Below are 16,351 nucleotides of genomic sequence, written 5' to 3' on the forward strand. Positions count from 1 at the left end.
CATATCGTAAGGTTATAAACGCTGTGCTGTGCTGTGCTGTAAAAGGTTTTGCTGACTTTTCAGTTAATACTCTACAAGGCTTCGGAAAATGCAATTTCGCTACCACTACACTGTATTAAAACAGTGTTTAGATTTTGAACACATTTCTAAACACATTTTTGCACCCACGTGTTAAAATCAACGACGTTTAAATCTTTGTCTGTGACATATTTAGGCACGTACGGTACGAAAGCCGATTAGTATACCATCAAATATAAATTGTTAAAGTAAATAAAAATAACTTATAGGGTTGAAGTCAAATAATCACACTCTCATTATCATCTGTCTAGACGAAAAAACGAACATTGAAATATATATTTGATATAGCTCTATCAGATTTTCATACTGCGCAAAATCTGAGAAAAGTCTTAGACAATGTAAAAAAAAATGTGAGCACAAGAAAATTGTTTAAAAGCTAAGCACCGTTTTTACATGGTATAGTGTGGTTTTCCGTTCACTTCTACATTGCTTGGGTCATGGGCGTGTTGTAACTGCTTAACGTTTTCGCGAGTTTTTAGTAATGGCGTTACACTTTTCACAGTTCTTTCCGACCTAAAATGTAAACGTAAAAACGAGTAATCGAGGATTTGAACATGGAGAAATAATATTTGACATTCCTTAGATTTTCTCTATACAGTGTACTTTCATTTTAGATATAGCCTATCCGTATGGAAAGTCACTGCCACACTGAGGTTCTTTGACATCACCGTTTGCATGCATAATAGCGGGTGGTTTGTGTCTCTCTCACAATCATATTCACCGTTGTCACGAAGTGACACATCTGTGCACACAGATGCAATACCGAGTTTTGAGAAAATTGCGTTTGAAGTTGGGGGATTTTTCAATTGGCATTTTTGTGTACATTTCTCCCCCAGAATTGAAAAAATATAACTGAGACAATAGCCCAGGAGTTAAATAGCCAAAAACAATTCTCTCTAGTCATAAAATCATGTTTAATTAGAAGATATTAATTACTAAATATATCCGTCACTTCGTCAAAACGAAAAAAACTCCTTCTTAACAAAAATGAGGCATATTCTGTTTGTACACAGCGCATGCGCGTATATAAAATTACGCGCACTATTAAGTGACATTTAGATTTGTCACTTCGTCAAAACGAAAAACTTAGTGTGTAGTACTAACAATACTTTGTCCAATTAGCGTAATTAACAAACGATGGAATGTTGTGTCTCGAAATTTGGTAATTATGTAGAGGACATCATAAAATGTTAGAATATCCAAAAATCTAAGATTTCAGAAAATCCCTGTTTTGGACGGATGCGTCACTTCGTCAAAACGGTGACGAATAAACGACCAATGAAAACGCTTCATCAAAGCAAACGTCACGCGATGTGGCAACGCCCAGTTTTTCCTGTGCGGCAAAACGAGACTTGACTTTTATCGTGGTTCATCACGTATCTCTGCACATACAACACCTCCGTTACCGAATCAAGTGTTCTCTAGTAAGACCGACTTGACCAGATCAACAAGGATTAAAGCAATATCTTTGCTCCTCAGCTAGGAATCAACTGTTGTCAACATGGCTATCATGCAGAGATGCTGCTGTTTTGACAATGTCCGCTCTGGGTCCATTGCATCAGGAATATACACCCTGGTAAGTACATGTAGGCATAATCCTACGCGCCCGACGGTTTTAGAACCCAGAGAGCCAAATTCTGTCATTTCCGTTACACAAATGGATCTTCCTCTCTGTTTCTCTAAAAAAAAAATCGGAAATTTTTTTAGAAAAGCTAGTATTTTCTTTCAGACATATCAAGGAAATGCCCTGCATCTTGTTCGTTTTGCCACAATTCAATCATCATAAATCATTAGGCCTCACAAGAAACGAAATTATTTTAACCATAATTATTGCTCGGGAAGTTCAGATCGTAAACCTCAAATACAAAATTCATAATATAGGGCATACACTGCTGGGATCGTAAAGTGAAAAGATAGAACCCCCCCCCCCCCCCCCACAAAAAAAGGCTTGATATAGGGGGCCTAGTGGGGCAGATAGGGGAAATATTTCGGGAATGTGCATTTGATGATACAACTGAGCATGGTATCTGGCACGCAGTCAGAGCATGCCTTAAGAATGATATTTGGCTATAGGGCCATCGCAGATTTGTCCTTTGAAAACAAATATGTATGGAATAACAATCATTTTTCAAAATTTCAAAAAGGCTGCTTGAAAATCTACCTATATTTTTTTCAAAGGACAAAATGCGATGGCCCTCTCTTCATGACATACTCTGCCTGTGTGTCAAATGCCATGCTTGTGTCGTTACAGGCACGATTCCATCACCTATCTGCCGTACTAAAGTCACGTACAGTTCCGCATATGCAGGAATTTTGTCGCGGTCTATGTTGTTGCGTTCATGTGTATAGCTTAATGGCGTCGTATTTGATTATATACTGTGCGACTGCTGCAAATACAGGTCAACTCAGTAAAATATGACCATGCCACATTATCACTTCAGAGACAAGTGCAAGGCTAGCGCTACTATTGTGTGTGAGGAAAGCAGGTTCTTTACCGGTTTCCATGCATCGTTAATGATGGAAGATATGCGCTGGCAGTGCTGCAAATACAGGTCTATACTCAGCAATATATGACCTTGGCACATTTCAGAGAAAAGTGCAAATGCTACTATTGCGTGTGATCAGAGCACTTTCGTTATACTCTTTACCGGTTTGCATTATTAATGATGGAAGATATGCGCTGGTACAGCTTTTGAACTCCCCCCCCCCCCCAAAAAAAAGGGTACCGGGCACAGATTATATCTGTGTCGACGAAAGGGGAACTGATGATGGAAAATTTCCTCCGGTTTTCTAGCAAACTACTGTCAACTAAATGTTTATATGGCACTTCCTAACAGAATGTCAATTTAACTGTTAAGACTCAGAATATAATCAGAGAGCTACATGGTCCATATTTCCTCCCCGTGATTCCAGTTATATAGGCCCCTATATAATGTATTTTTGGTGTTTTAAATCATGATTATTATTACCATTTTTCGGGAGAGGAGGGAATTAACAGCTTTAACTTTCTAACAAACCCCAAAGGGACTTTCTGGGACTTTTGTTGAGTTGGTTCACTTCTTCAGATGTTATGTTTAATGCAGTTACCCATTCCAACACCAGGTTTCTCCAGAGATGACACTTCCAACTTTGAATTTCACTGTTACAGGATAATTTACCATTTTCTGTTAGCCCATTGGGCTTACACTATAGTTTCTTCTTTTTGTACCTCTTGCATTTCCACAGGTGTTTTTGAATTTCCAACCAATTTATCCCCTTCACATAGTATTTATCTTTCGGTTTCGAATTACTGAATGGGGATAGGGTTGGGCTGGACAGCAGTCGTGACACAGAACTATAATTTGCCCGCATGTATTCGCGGTTTACGATCGCCCCCGGCGATTTGCAGTGTCACGGCTTATAATTGAATTTTCGAACGATTTGAGTGCTCTCCGTAATTCAACTTTAGGCTTTAGGCCCCTATGCATAATTACTCATACTTTTTGTGGTATGTTTGTTCGTGTTGGTGGAAGGTCAAGATCGTAGTTTTTTTTTTACTTTTCTACTTGGCTGGATTTTGTCGCGTTTATACACGGAAACTATGGGCATTTCGGGTTGGTGTCGAATTTGATCACTGCTGCAAAAAAAAACTAGAAATGTGTTTGTGGACAAACACTGAGCTGTTTCGACCGTTTTATTAATGACTGCCGTAAAGGAGTTTCATCCAGATCGAATGAACATGTACATGCGTATTCTATACAAAAAGTGTCTATCCTACGTCCCTTACTATGCATGAACATAAAATCTGTCAAAGTTAGCCGGAAATCGGCTAAAACGGTCACTGTGGACAGGATTTGACCTCAGCAACACGTGCGCTGGCGCGGGCTGACTGACATACGATATGTACAACGTACGTGCATGTACATGTACATTGTGGACTGTGCATGTTTTAAAGCAGAGTTATTGTCAACCTGAAGTTTTAAGCGTGCGCAGGGCATGTCCGAGTTTGCTTATTGCCCCGAAGCTTTGAAATATTTTAGACCTACCCTTAAATAGACAATTAAAGTAAAAACTAATATAAAAACTGCCATGGTTGATTTTTCAGGAATTTTTTAAGGAAAAAGGGTCTTTTCATTATAACTTCCGGTCTGATGACGTCATACACCTTAAACTTCGCACACGTCTTAAGTGGGTCAAGGTCATCATATACACCAATATTTAGGCGATTCCGACAAACTTCGCCACAGACATCTATTCAAAATACATTTTTGAAAATTTTCAACCTGTCGCTAGAGGGCGCTCGAAGATTGCATGACGTCATCGGTAGATGATTTGAAGAATACTATCAGCCAAGAGACTAACACAGTTAAAAGCAAGTTCATATCTATTACCACTTTTAAATAATAAGCCACTTCCGGTTTTGGCCTTTTTCGACCGGAAGCAAGGGTCACGTGATTTTACGCACACTGAATGAAATAAAGACCTCAACCTACTCTACCACTTGCCGGCAACAGAATGCTGCGGACGCGTACGGTTGATTTCTTATGCATTTTTAAATATTAAAATTGTCACAATTTAATTGCCTATAAATAAACACCGGATGACGTCATCATGACGTCATCATTACACAATGCTGTTTGAATTAGAGTCTTTGCTTGGACAAAGATTGGTGTAAATGAATTACTGGCAAAGTGTCGAAAATGCCCTCTGAAAATTGACATTTTTTTTTTAATTTCTGTGTACAAAGTCTATGGGAAAAATTAAATATTCAAAATTCTATAATAAATCACGTGATGACGTCAGCATGACGAAAAGTTTCGGGACACATCTTCAGATGGTGGTCTAAGTGTGTGCCAGGTTTGAAGTCGATCGGATTTGAAAAAAAGCCAAAAGTGACTTGTAGAACGAAAACACGTGTTATCCTATGAGAAAAAAGTCTGAAAAATAAAAGAGAAAAAAAAAAATAACAGAAACTAGAGGTCTATGTCTGTTTGCAACAGAACATAGGGCTTTTCCGCATTATGATTTTTTTTAATCAATAATATTCCCTGAATATGCATGAACATAAAATTTGTCAAAGTTAGCCGAAAATCGGCTAAAACGGTCACTGTGGACAGGATTTGACCTCGGCAATACGATGTATGTGCGTGTGCACAAGGTCTTTGCTTGGACAAAGAGTGATCTAAATAAATTACTGGCAAAGAGTCGAAAACGCACTTTGAAAATCGACAAATATTTTAAAATTTGTTGATGACGTCATCGTGACGTCACTTCGAACTTTGCATACTAGTATGATTAACTACCTACCCACCAAGTTTCATGACAATTGGACCTTTCCTTATATGAGTTTTGCAAAATCGCATTTTGATGACGTCATGATGACGTCACACATTTTTTTTCAAGTTTTGTGCAAATAGCTATTACATAACAGACCAAATGCAAAAAAGAATTTTGCATTTTGCATGTTGCGTTCGGGAGATATGGCTAAAAGGTCCAAACAAATAAATATTCATATAAAATCTCAGGATGACGTCATCATGACGTCACCTCATTTTTAATCTATAACACATCCTGGTATAGCCACATACCAAGTTTCAACCCAATCGGACTTACATTTCTGTAGATATAAGACTTCACAATATGTACGTAAATTTTCAAAAATCAATAAAGAATTAGGTGATGACGTCATCGTGAGTCATAGTCTTGGCATAGTTTTTGTATGAGGGTCTTTCTTGGCTGTAACTTTGATGACGATTCCAGATCGCCAAAATACGAAAATGGTGGCTTGAAAACGTGTACAAAGTCAATAGGTTAAAAATCCCACAGCAGAAAAACTGCACCTTTAAATGCGTGATTTTCCTTTAAACTGAAACATTTTTATAAAATATTACTTGCTATTCTAACTCTTGGGAATATTTTCAATCAAATGAAAGGCGTAAAAAAATACGATTTCTTTTTCCTTCTCATAGTAATTCTCAGCCGAAGTTCAGAACTACTCAGTAAGATATATCAGTGTTGTATAGGGAAAGACTTGTGGAGAAAGCTGTGTACAAAGTCTATGAGAAAAATTAATTATTCATAAATCCACTTGATGACGTCACCATGACGTCACTCTTCGGGACACGTCTTGGCTATAGGGACTATGCTTATGGCAACTTTCAATGATATCTGAAAAAGATTAATGCCAAGAGTGCTCTAATACGTCCCTGTCTATGCGCATGCATGAACATAAAATATGTCAAAGTTAGCCGAAAATCGGCTAAAACGGTCACTGTGGACAGGATTTGACCTCAGCAACACGTGCGCTGCAGGCTGACTGACATACGATGTACGTAACTATGTACAACGTACGTGCATGTACATGTACATGTACATTGTGGACGTCCTGTCCTGTGCATGTTTTGAAGCAGAGGTATTGTCAACGTGAAGTTTTAAGCGTGCGCAGGGTATGTTCGAGTTTGCTTATCGCCTCGAAACTTTGAAATGTTTTAGACCTACCCTTCAATCGACAATTAAAGTAAAAACAAATATAAAAACTGCCATGGTTGATTTTTCAGGAATTTTTTAAATGAAAAAGGGTCTTTTTATTGTAACTTCCGGTCTGATGACGTCATTTGCCTAAAATTTAGCACACGTCTTAAGTGGGTCAAGGTCATCATATACACCAATATTTAGGCGATTATGACAAACACAGACATCTATTCAAAATACATTTTTGCTAATTTTCAACCTGTCGCTAGAGGGCGCTCGAAGATTGCATGACGTCATCGGTAGATGATTTGAAGAATACTATTGGCCAAGAGACTAACACCGTTAAAAGCAAGTTTATATCTATTACCACTTTCAAATGATAAGCCACTTCCGGTTTGGGCCTTTTTCGACCGGAAGCAAGGGTCACGTGATTTCACGCACACTGAATGAAATAAAGACCTCAACCTATTCTACCAATTGCCGGCAACAAAATGCTGCGGACGCGTACGGTTGATTTCTTATGCATTTTTGAATATTAAAAGTGTCACAATTTAATTGCCTATAAATACACACCTGATGACGTCATCATGACGTCATCATTACACAATGTTGTTTAAATTAGGGTCTTTGCTTAGACAAAGATTGGTGTAAATGAATTACTGGCAAAGAGTCAAAAATGCCCTTTGCAAATCGACAATTTTTTTTAAATTTCGGTGTACAAAGTCTATGGGAAAAATTAAATATTCCAAAATCTATAATAAATTAGTCGATGACGTCACCATGACGTCAATCTTCGGGACACATCTTTGATATAGGGACTATGCTTATGCTAACTTTGAATGATGTATGACAAAGATTAATGCCAAAAGTGGCGTTGAGAAAAAACGTGCACAAAGTCTATGGGATTTAGGCGACAAAAAGAAGAAGCCAAAAAAAAAAAAAAAATGAGAACAAAAACAAAGGCTTTTCCGCAACTTTGCGGAAAAGCCAACAAGAGCTGTTTCGGTGTGTACACCGAAACAGCTAAAAAGGACAACTGAGCAAAATATGACCTCCGCTCTTCAGAGAAAGCCGCACTGCTGACTGGCACTGCTTTTGTATTACCCCCCCCCCCCCAGCAAAAGTACACAAAGGGCGAATTATATCTGTGTCGATGAAAGGGACACCACGATGGAAATTTCCAAAAGCCTTCGGGGTGTTATAATGTTAAGGTATCCAATTAAAAGGGGATATAGGTCGGGCTGGACAGCATGCGATGCAAGGTGGCGCTATTCACGACATACCGCTAGAGCCGTAATTTGCAGGTATGTATTCGCGCTTTAAGCTCCGCTCTCGGCGGTTTGCACTGCTGTCTTAAAATTTATTTTTTGAGTGATTTCAGTGCTCTCCTTAAGTCACAGTTACTCACATATCTCCCCCCCCCCCAAAAAAAAAAAAAAAACCAATTCTGGAGTTGAGGATTCTGAGGGGCACCTGGAATACTCCCAAACTCTCGGAAGGATTTTTTTAAATTCAGAAGGATTCTTTTTATCGAGAAGGAATTTTTCTATCGGTGTCACGGGATTGTTCAATTCTATAAGAAACTTCAACAATTAGGGAAAGTTTTACATGCTGTGCAAAACAACAAGACAATTGTGACCGGTTGCACTGGCCCACGACACCCTTACTGTTGACGACCTTTTCCTTACTAGAGCGGCCAAACCACACTTTTTGTGTTCGTTAAGAATAACAAACAAACAAACACAACAAAATATGTAACGGAATCAGTCCTTGATGATTACTTTGATGATTTTTTTTTTAATGTCATTTACGGCATACAGTAAGTCTGACTCTGGAAGGTTTTTTTTAAATGTCTGCTAGCTGTTATTTGTACCACTTCTCTACAGGACGTTCGGCTTCAAAAAATTAGTCTTAACCAGTATCATTATGGATGGTACATGTATTAATTGATTTATCATTCATATTTCTTATTACCTACAGATCTATGCGGCTGTGACATTGGCCCTTGCAGCTATTTTGCTGTCACTTTCCTGGAGCTTAGGTAAGCAACGCTTTCTTTTCAAGTGCATTAATAATTACTATCAAGAAATTTACTACGATGACTTTTGCTCGCAAAGTACTGCATTATTCCACTAACTGTAGTCCAAATGACTGGACAAAAGTTAGCTCCTTGTGTGTTTTAATGTGTTGCGTCAAAAAACCCACAAACCGACCAACCAACCTACCTTCATGCCACCGACTAACCAACGCTAATTAACTGACAACTGACTTCCGATTTCACTGACCAATGGACAAAAAAACAAACCGAACGAATAAACCGAAGAACTGATCAGCAATCAATCGCCAACTGGTCACAGACCAACCGACAACTGAACCAGCAACTAACCGTTGCAATTGAAGGTCAACCCATCGACAACCGAGCACTATTCCATCGATAACCGACCACTATCCCATCGACAACCGACCGCCAATGCATGGACAACCGACCGCAGACCGACTGACAACCAACCGCCGACCCACAGACAATTGCATTTCAACCGAACACCGAATCACCGACAACACTGACCATCAAGCGATCATCAACCAACAACCGACTGTCAACCTACCGACAACAGACCATCAACCAGCTAGCCCGTTAGCATCAGTTAGACATTAATAACAAGCTTCCAATTTCACATTTCGTGTTGTACTTATATTTTAGTTGTCTCCGGCGTGCAAGAGGTGAGCAGCGTCTTCATTATACTCATCTTGGTGGTGTTGCTGTGTGTACTGATACTGATTTCTTCCATACTGCTCCTTGTTGGCGTTTCAAAGGTAAGAACATGCCATCGTTTTAAAACCCTTTTATTTGTAAATAATGTATTGTTTGTATATGTTTATATACACATTTGTTTCTTGTGGTCGATTGAAATAAAGATTCCAGTCCATCGTAAATGACACACAAATGACATTTGTTTATCGCCATAATTATGAGCCAAGAAGCTTTGATTATAAAGTAAATAATCTACAGTATAACCAGCAACGAAGTGTACATTATAGCCATTGTAAATAACCAAGAAACTCTCAGTGCAAGGTGTGGGAGAAAATCCTCATAGACTTCTTAAAAAAATACCTACACAATCAATACAAGGGGACAAACAAACCATGAACAAACATATTCAAAGAGTGCAACATTTGAGATGTGAACCCGGGCACCCGTCGTGCACGTGGAAGTCAGGAAACTATCCATGTGCCACCATGATCGCCAGATCTTTATTTTGGACGAAACTAAGCATCGCATAATATCCTATAATGTTAGTTCATTAAAAACATTTTTCGACCAGTAACGATGACGAAGTGTCCAATACTTCCTGAATCTGCAATATAATGTGTATACAATGTCATCTGCTGTTGTGTCCAAATACTGTTAATAGTTAATGAGGAACATAATGGCTTTTCTTTCGAAGGACCAGCGTGGATATCTGTTTCCATACATGATTGTTATGCCGATACTCATTCTGCTTCACGTAGCTTACTGCATACTGTGCATCATTGGGGCGGCCGAGGTAAGTTTGTCCATCAATCTAATTAACTGTTCTACAAATTACAGGGTGTGAATTTCAGTCTGTAGCAGTTTTTTGAAAAAGAATATTCTGTGCCTTTGGTATATGCAAGAAATATTTTTTTTTAAATGACAGTTCTTTTTTTTTTCGCTTCACGATTCTTCTTGACACCGAGAGTGATGTTGCTGTGCTTGGGAATTTCTTTACAATAGACCTGTGAATTTTCGTTAACGTCCGCGCTTTATAAGTTGACTCGTTAACTGGCTATCATTTACTATAACAGTCCCCCCCCCCCCAAACAAAAGAGGGAGAATTTGGGCCCCCCCCCAAAGAAAAAAAAGAAAGAAAGAAAGAAAGAAGAGGATTTGCCACGCACAAACAATCACAATTCTGTCAACTTTTCGTGTTCAAGCAGATGTAACAGCTGAGCTCTTGCCTGTTAATACAACTGTTGTAGACAGATGGCAATACAATTTAAATAATGGTAAATGTTTTCCTTTTTTCCCACTCAATTTTTCTTTTTCAAGTTTGGATTGATGTCAACCAAAACTGCCTGTTAAATTTTTAACGATTTGCTGCCGCAAACATGTCGGTTTTATCATTGAAGTTAGCCCTGGCCTCACAAACAGTGGTATACGAAATCATAACATGGAAAAAGCAAAACTGAAAAGCCACGTATTTACCAAAGATTGAGTTACCATACGAGATAAGAATGTTTGGCCTTTCCTCTTTGTACCACACAGATTGGTTCGGAGGGCCAGGGATACTCGCCATACCAAAGGAGCGCGGTGGACGGTAGTATTGCTTTCTTGATGATTCAACTCGCCATTTGTGTCCTGTTCACTGTGATGGATGTGAGTATATGACACCCCAAAACTTAAGACTCAATAGCCTCAAATTATGCCTCGGACTTCAGAGACGATATCTCTTTTCCGTGAGTCCGTCATGTCCTTGAAAGTCTGAAAGTTTTGTTTTCTGCCTTATGACATGATTTTTGCGCCCGACTTGTGTGATATCGTTGGCAGGTGGTTTGCTTCCTGTGCGTGGTGTCTCAGTACCAGGAGCTGAGAGATGGGCGTGGCCGTCAACAGGACATTGTAGTCAGGGTAAGAAAACCTTTCAATTTTCGACCCAAAAAATCTAATTACTTATTTCTCAGGAAACATTTTTGAGCAAACTTAATACGGTAATTCTCTTTGACGTTTGACTTGCCACGTTAATTTTTGAGCAAAGGTATTTCCGCCGATTTTGTTTAAACATTACAACATGTTTGTTACTAAAAGAGTTTGCACGATTCGCTCTCACTGTGGACAGGGTTTTTGTTATTTAAATTCCGTGATAATGAAAGTACAAAATGTCTATCCAGTGTCAAACCTTAACCCTAACCCTAAAACAGTGTATAACCCTAACACACTGAGTATACGGTGTTTATACGTCGGTGAAGGGCAAAACCCAATATTGATTTACAGAGTGTGCATCCATGACTATCAAAGACGCGTTGGCATGGAATCCGGGTTCTATCGCCTGACACTTTTCCAGGTCAAAAAATTAATGACCCAGCAAATGAGTGCGAGAACTGTTCATTTTGAACCGATAATGTGTCATTTTGACATGGAAAAGTGTTATTGACCCGGAAAATTGTCATTTTAACCCGGAAAAGTGACATTTTGACCAAGAAAGTGTCAGCCCAATAGAACCTCGATTCCGAGTCAAATATAACTTGGGAGATTTCAGAGTGCAGTGAGATCGCTTTGTTCAAGCTCTCTTGTACATGTACACCGTTCTCTCTGCAACAACTGTGGATGACGGTATTGATAAGCGAGTCTGTTGTTATCTACAGTTTGGTACCAAACAAGTTCAAACTACAGTAGTTACAATATCATGTCAGTTGTAACACCAAGAAAGAGCTCTAATTTTCAATTTCAATTTTCCCACAGGCCACCCTGATCACCACTACTGCCCCTGGCTTTGGGGGCGCTGTGGTCGTGACCCAGCAAGGTGGCGTCCCACCGCAGAATTATGCCATGCAGCAGGGCTACGCACCCCAGCAGCGCGACGCACCCCAGCAAGGCTTCGGCTACGCACCCATGCAGGAAGACTTCGGGCCCGCACAGGGTTACCCCGCCCAACAGCAGTACCCGCAGGCGATTTAGGCTTTTGCTGCACATGCTGATCGGTCACGGTCAATCGCCAGGTTTTCCTGCATCCTATTCAAACCAAACAAGGTTTTTTCGGCTTTGTTAAACGATATTTTCGGCTTTGTTAAACGATATTTACTATGTCTTGCATTTTAAAGAGTTTAGGCCTAATGCAGTTGACTTGTGTGTATATACTTTGTTGCGGTTTTTATCAGCTTTTGATTTCTTATAAAGGTTTACAACCCCTAAAATGTAATGAAGCTTTCGAGATTTAAAGGCAAATTGATAGTTTTGAAAATTGATCGATTGCCATCAATAACTCCCCAACTTTGACAAGAGTGTGAAACTGACATTAATATTCTCACAGATATGTTAGCTTTACGAACTATTAAACAACTTGTGATCATTTACATAAACAAAAATGTTGGATTTGTTTGCGCGAAACGATAATAGTACTGTAGCAATAGGCATAACCTCCATAATGTAACGGTCTGTCACATGAGTATCATGTAAACATGTCAATGTGGTCAATTTTCCAAAACGGCATCCAAGCGAAGCATATTATTAACGTAACCCCAATATACAGGGTGAGTCAAAAATAACGAAACCCAAATGTCGGGACCATTGTTTTAGTGACGTTCTGCATGTAGCACTTTCAAAATCTAGGATATGAAAGCCCAATTCATAAGCTTTCTGTTAGTATAAGAATCATTCAAATCACTCATGTACCTTTCAAGTTACGGAAGTTTAAACACAACAACCGTTGTAAAGTTCTGTCCACCGATCACAGAAAAGGTGTGCGTTCTTTCAGCAAAACGAAAACAATTCAGACACATCCCATACGTGAATTGTTTTCGTTTTGCTGAAAGAACACTTACCTTTTTGTGATCCGCGGACAGAACTTTAAAACGGTCATTGTGTTTAGAATTCCGTAACTTAAAAACTACATGAGTAATTTAAATGATTTTGTACCAAAAGAAAGCTGATGAATTAGGCTTTTATATCGTAGATTTTGAAGGTGCTACACGCAGAAGTTCACTTAAACAAGGGCTCCGACATTTGGGTTTATTTTTTGTATTCACCCTGTACACTCAGTGTACATCGTATCAAGATCCAACGCTTGTTTCCTATTGAACTACATGTAGATTTTAAGGTGTTTTTTTTTAAAGACATTACCCAGATTGTAGTCGTTTCTCATGTGGGAATTTCTAATCCCCGTTCAACCGATGAATTAGAGTTTAACATAATATACAAGCCATATTAATTATTGTAATATTAATGAATTTCTTTGGTATCATTTAAGACATTTCCAGAAGAAGTTCGTTTTTCCTTACCTTGATCTTTGATGGTAATCTCATGGAAGTTAGCAGAGTGACCACTCAGTCTTCAATAGCTGGGGATCACACACATGAACCTTGGAAGCAACAAAGATAAGAGTTCAATTCACGATGGCTTATTTACACAGACACATAAAATGCTCTCTTATGATCTTTATATATTTCTTATTAATAGCTGGCTTATCGTTTGCTATTCGCTAATTACGCTTGATGCAAAGATGTATATATTTTATTTTGAAGCTCTTTATCTTGATTTTCGTACAACGTCATGAACAACCGACAAAAACTATCCCCATCTGTTAGGAACACAGTTAAACTGAAATCTACTTAGTATTAAAGGAAGGATACAAAAAAGCGATTATGTTGGGTCGGTTCTACGTTGGTTGGGTTAATTTAAGACACAAGTATTCGATGTCAACCAAGATTTAATGACGAGGGAGCAGCCATTTATAACCACTTTGTTTTCAAATACCCCATTTTGCATTAGAAATTGGACTTATGTTATGAAGGATTACTGAAAAGGTATGGACCTATGAAAAGAGTACCGGTACTGAAAAGAGGGCCCGAGAGTTTAGGATTATGTTTTATTTCTCGGTGGTAAAATTAAGCACTACAGCTAAGATGAAATTGAACGAGACCCATTTGGTTGAGGAAATATAAGGACTTTTAATGGTTTAAACAGGGAACCGTTTAAATAGTCCATGCAATGATTTTTTTCTTTCTCCTCCTCATACTGTAAAATTATATGACATCCTGTTTTGGTAGATTTTATTGAAAAGTGCACTTCTCTAAACATTCATAATTGTCCATGCATTTACCGAGGGCGCTGTTGATGTGACCTTATTTCAGGAGTACAATGTTCAGTTTAGGGGTTTTGTGTTCAAATTGTGAACCCAAAATTTTGCATTTGTGAGAAACTTTGCTCATTGGCAATACAATGCTGCCATGTACGTGACACAAATACGAATCAGAAAGAAAGGAAAAGAAAATTTACACTTGAACAGCAAAATATCAAAAAGTGTGGCAACTTGTGCTGCTGAAATTACTGTAACATTGAGGGTTTTTCACGAATACGGACATTTGAATTAGCATGAAAACCAAAAAGGCACCAAAATACCCTTGAAAATGGCACAGGCGAATCGAACATAGCGTTAAATAGGACACAAAGGTGCATTTGCGAGATTACCCTGCAAGAGCCCTTTAAATACATGTATATCGGTTTCAAATTGTGCACAATACTTTTATAAAAAGTGTATATTATTCGTCCAAACTATGACATCTATTTTTCCACTGTTCCTATACGAATCTCATTTATATTTTTGACATTGGCTTCTTAAATTTTATAGCATAAAGTTTTGTCCTATGCATTGGACCCTGCAATTGCTGTGCTGTTAAATCTTCGCCAACTTATCAACTTGTTCAAGTTAACACCTTTTGTGTAATTTTAGCACCCTGGTGGCAGTGTTTGCAGGACACCAACTGTAAGCGTTTAATAATAATAAATGCTTGGAACTTGAATCTCCCTTTTTTGCTGTCAGTGTAAAGTCATTGTATTAATAACAAATATTATAATTTGTATTTTTGGTATTTCAATTTGGTTGTTACTTTATGGTTTGTTTTGTTTCGTCCATTCGATTTGTTTTTTTTGTTTTTTTTACACGATGCTCCACAAACTGACATGGTTTGTGTGACCTTCAGGAATTAGGGAAAGTCCCGACGGTACGAATGCGGATAGAATTATGCCCTTGAGCGAATGCCTACGTGCCACAACTGCCGGAACCCAGAGGGGACCCATTTCTGCCGCGATGTGAAGAGAAGGGATCACAAGAGATAGTTTGAGAGGACCATGAGAGGACGGAGATTTTTCTATCTTAAAAGGGAGAATGTGTGTGGCCATGGGTGCAGACCTGTAAAATCGACTGCCATAGACCTCAGTGATAATTACGCGTACTTCCAAAAATATTTGAAATACTCACAACTCTCCAACTGTTTGAAACACCCATCAAATTAATGCTTACTTCATAATCTTTCATTTTCTGTTCAATTATCCGATAACTTTTGGGAGGAAATTTAATCCAAACATGTCGTCGGTTGCATGACGATATGTTTGGATTAAAAAAATTGTGTTTCGAGAAAAACCGATTTAAGGTTGGCCATTATTTTGCGGGCTCATTCCATATACTCCCTGTGTAAGAATTCAAGTTGTTTCGTTTTTGCTATTAAATTATAGATTGAACTTTATTGTATGCAATCCGTATGCATCAGAGTTGCTTAGTTTTTGAGAAATTCAGCTCCAAAGTTATTCGTCACTTCGTGAAACAGATTTTTATCATGTTTATCGTATATGTCATACAACGCGCGTATAGTGGCCGTGTGCCAGATACGGAGATACGTCGGTTCGTGAAACGCTGAATTCCAATTTTTCATGTCGACGCTCCTTTGTGACGTCATAGCACTATGGGAATTAGCGTGTAAAGTGGCGTATTTTTAGAGATACGCCACACAGTCTAATAAGCGTTCTTAGGTAATTAGAACTCCGATTGGAATAAAACTTTCTGAGAATGAGCACTTTAATGAAATAATAACGTTAAAAACAAAAACTCAATTTGGCAAAAAATCGAGATCCGCCGGTTCGTGGTGCGATATATTCATGTAAGGGTGCGTGATGTGATTGGTTAAAATACGATGTGTGCTTCCAAAAAACAGCAAAAAAAACAATAGGCCTATCCGCATAGGCATATGGAAGAACATGTTCCCTGGTCTCAAGTGGAAAGTCACTGCCACACCAAGGTCGGATACTCGATCA

The 16,351-nt window shown here is 38.6% G+C and overlaps 1 protein-coding gene across 1 annotated transcript; it reads left to right on the forward strand.

Annotated features, from left to right (window-relative positions):
* The first annotated feature begins 1,411 nt into the window (after positions 1 to 1,411).
* LOC119727489 lies at positions 1,412 to 12,855 on the forward strand. The gene is made up of 7 exons (XM_038199376.1): positions 1,412 to 1,654; positions 8,509 to 8,569; positions 9,230 to 9,342; positions 9,975 to 10,073; positions 10,814 to 10,924; positions 11,096 to 11,176; positions 12,008 to 12,855. Exons 1-7 carry the CDS (start codon positions 1,580 to 1,582, stop codon positions 12,221 to 12,223), a joined length of 756 nt encoding a protein of 251 aa, XP_038055304.1. The 5' UTR covers positions 1,412 to 1,579; the 3' UTR covers positions 12,224 to 12,855.
* Positions 12,856 to 16,351: the final 3,496 nt, after the last annotated feature.

This window comes from Patiria miniata, unplaced genomic scaffold, assembly GCF_015706575.1.
Source record: "Patiria miniata isolate m_02_andy unplaced genomic scaffold, ASM1570657v1 HiC_scaffold_20, whole genome shotgun sequence".
Taxonomy (NCBI): domain Eukaryota; kingdom Metazoa; phylum Echinodermata; class Asteroidea; order Valvatida; family Asterinidae; genus Patiria; species Patiria miniata.

Coding starts and splice junctions, on each gene's coding strand:
- LOC119727489 (XM_038199376.1), top strand. CDS start 1,580: ATGGCTATCATGCAGAGATGCTGCTGTTTTGACAATGTCCGCTCTGGG. Junction 1,655..8,508: donor CATCAGGAATATACACCCTG/GTAAGTACATGT, acceptor TATTACCTACAG/ATCTATGCGGCTGTGACATT. Junction 10,925..11,095: donor TCCTGTTCACTGTGATGGAT/GTGAGTATATGA, acceptor TATCGTTGGCAG/GTGGTTTGCTTCCTGTGCGT.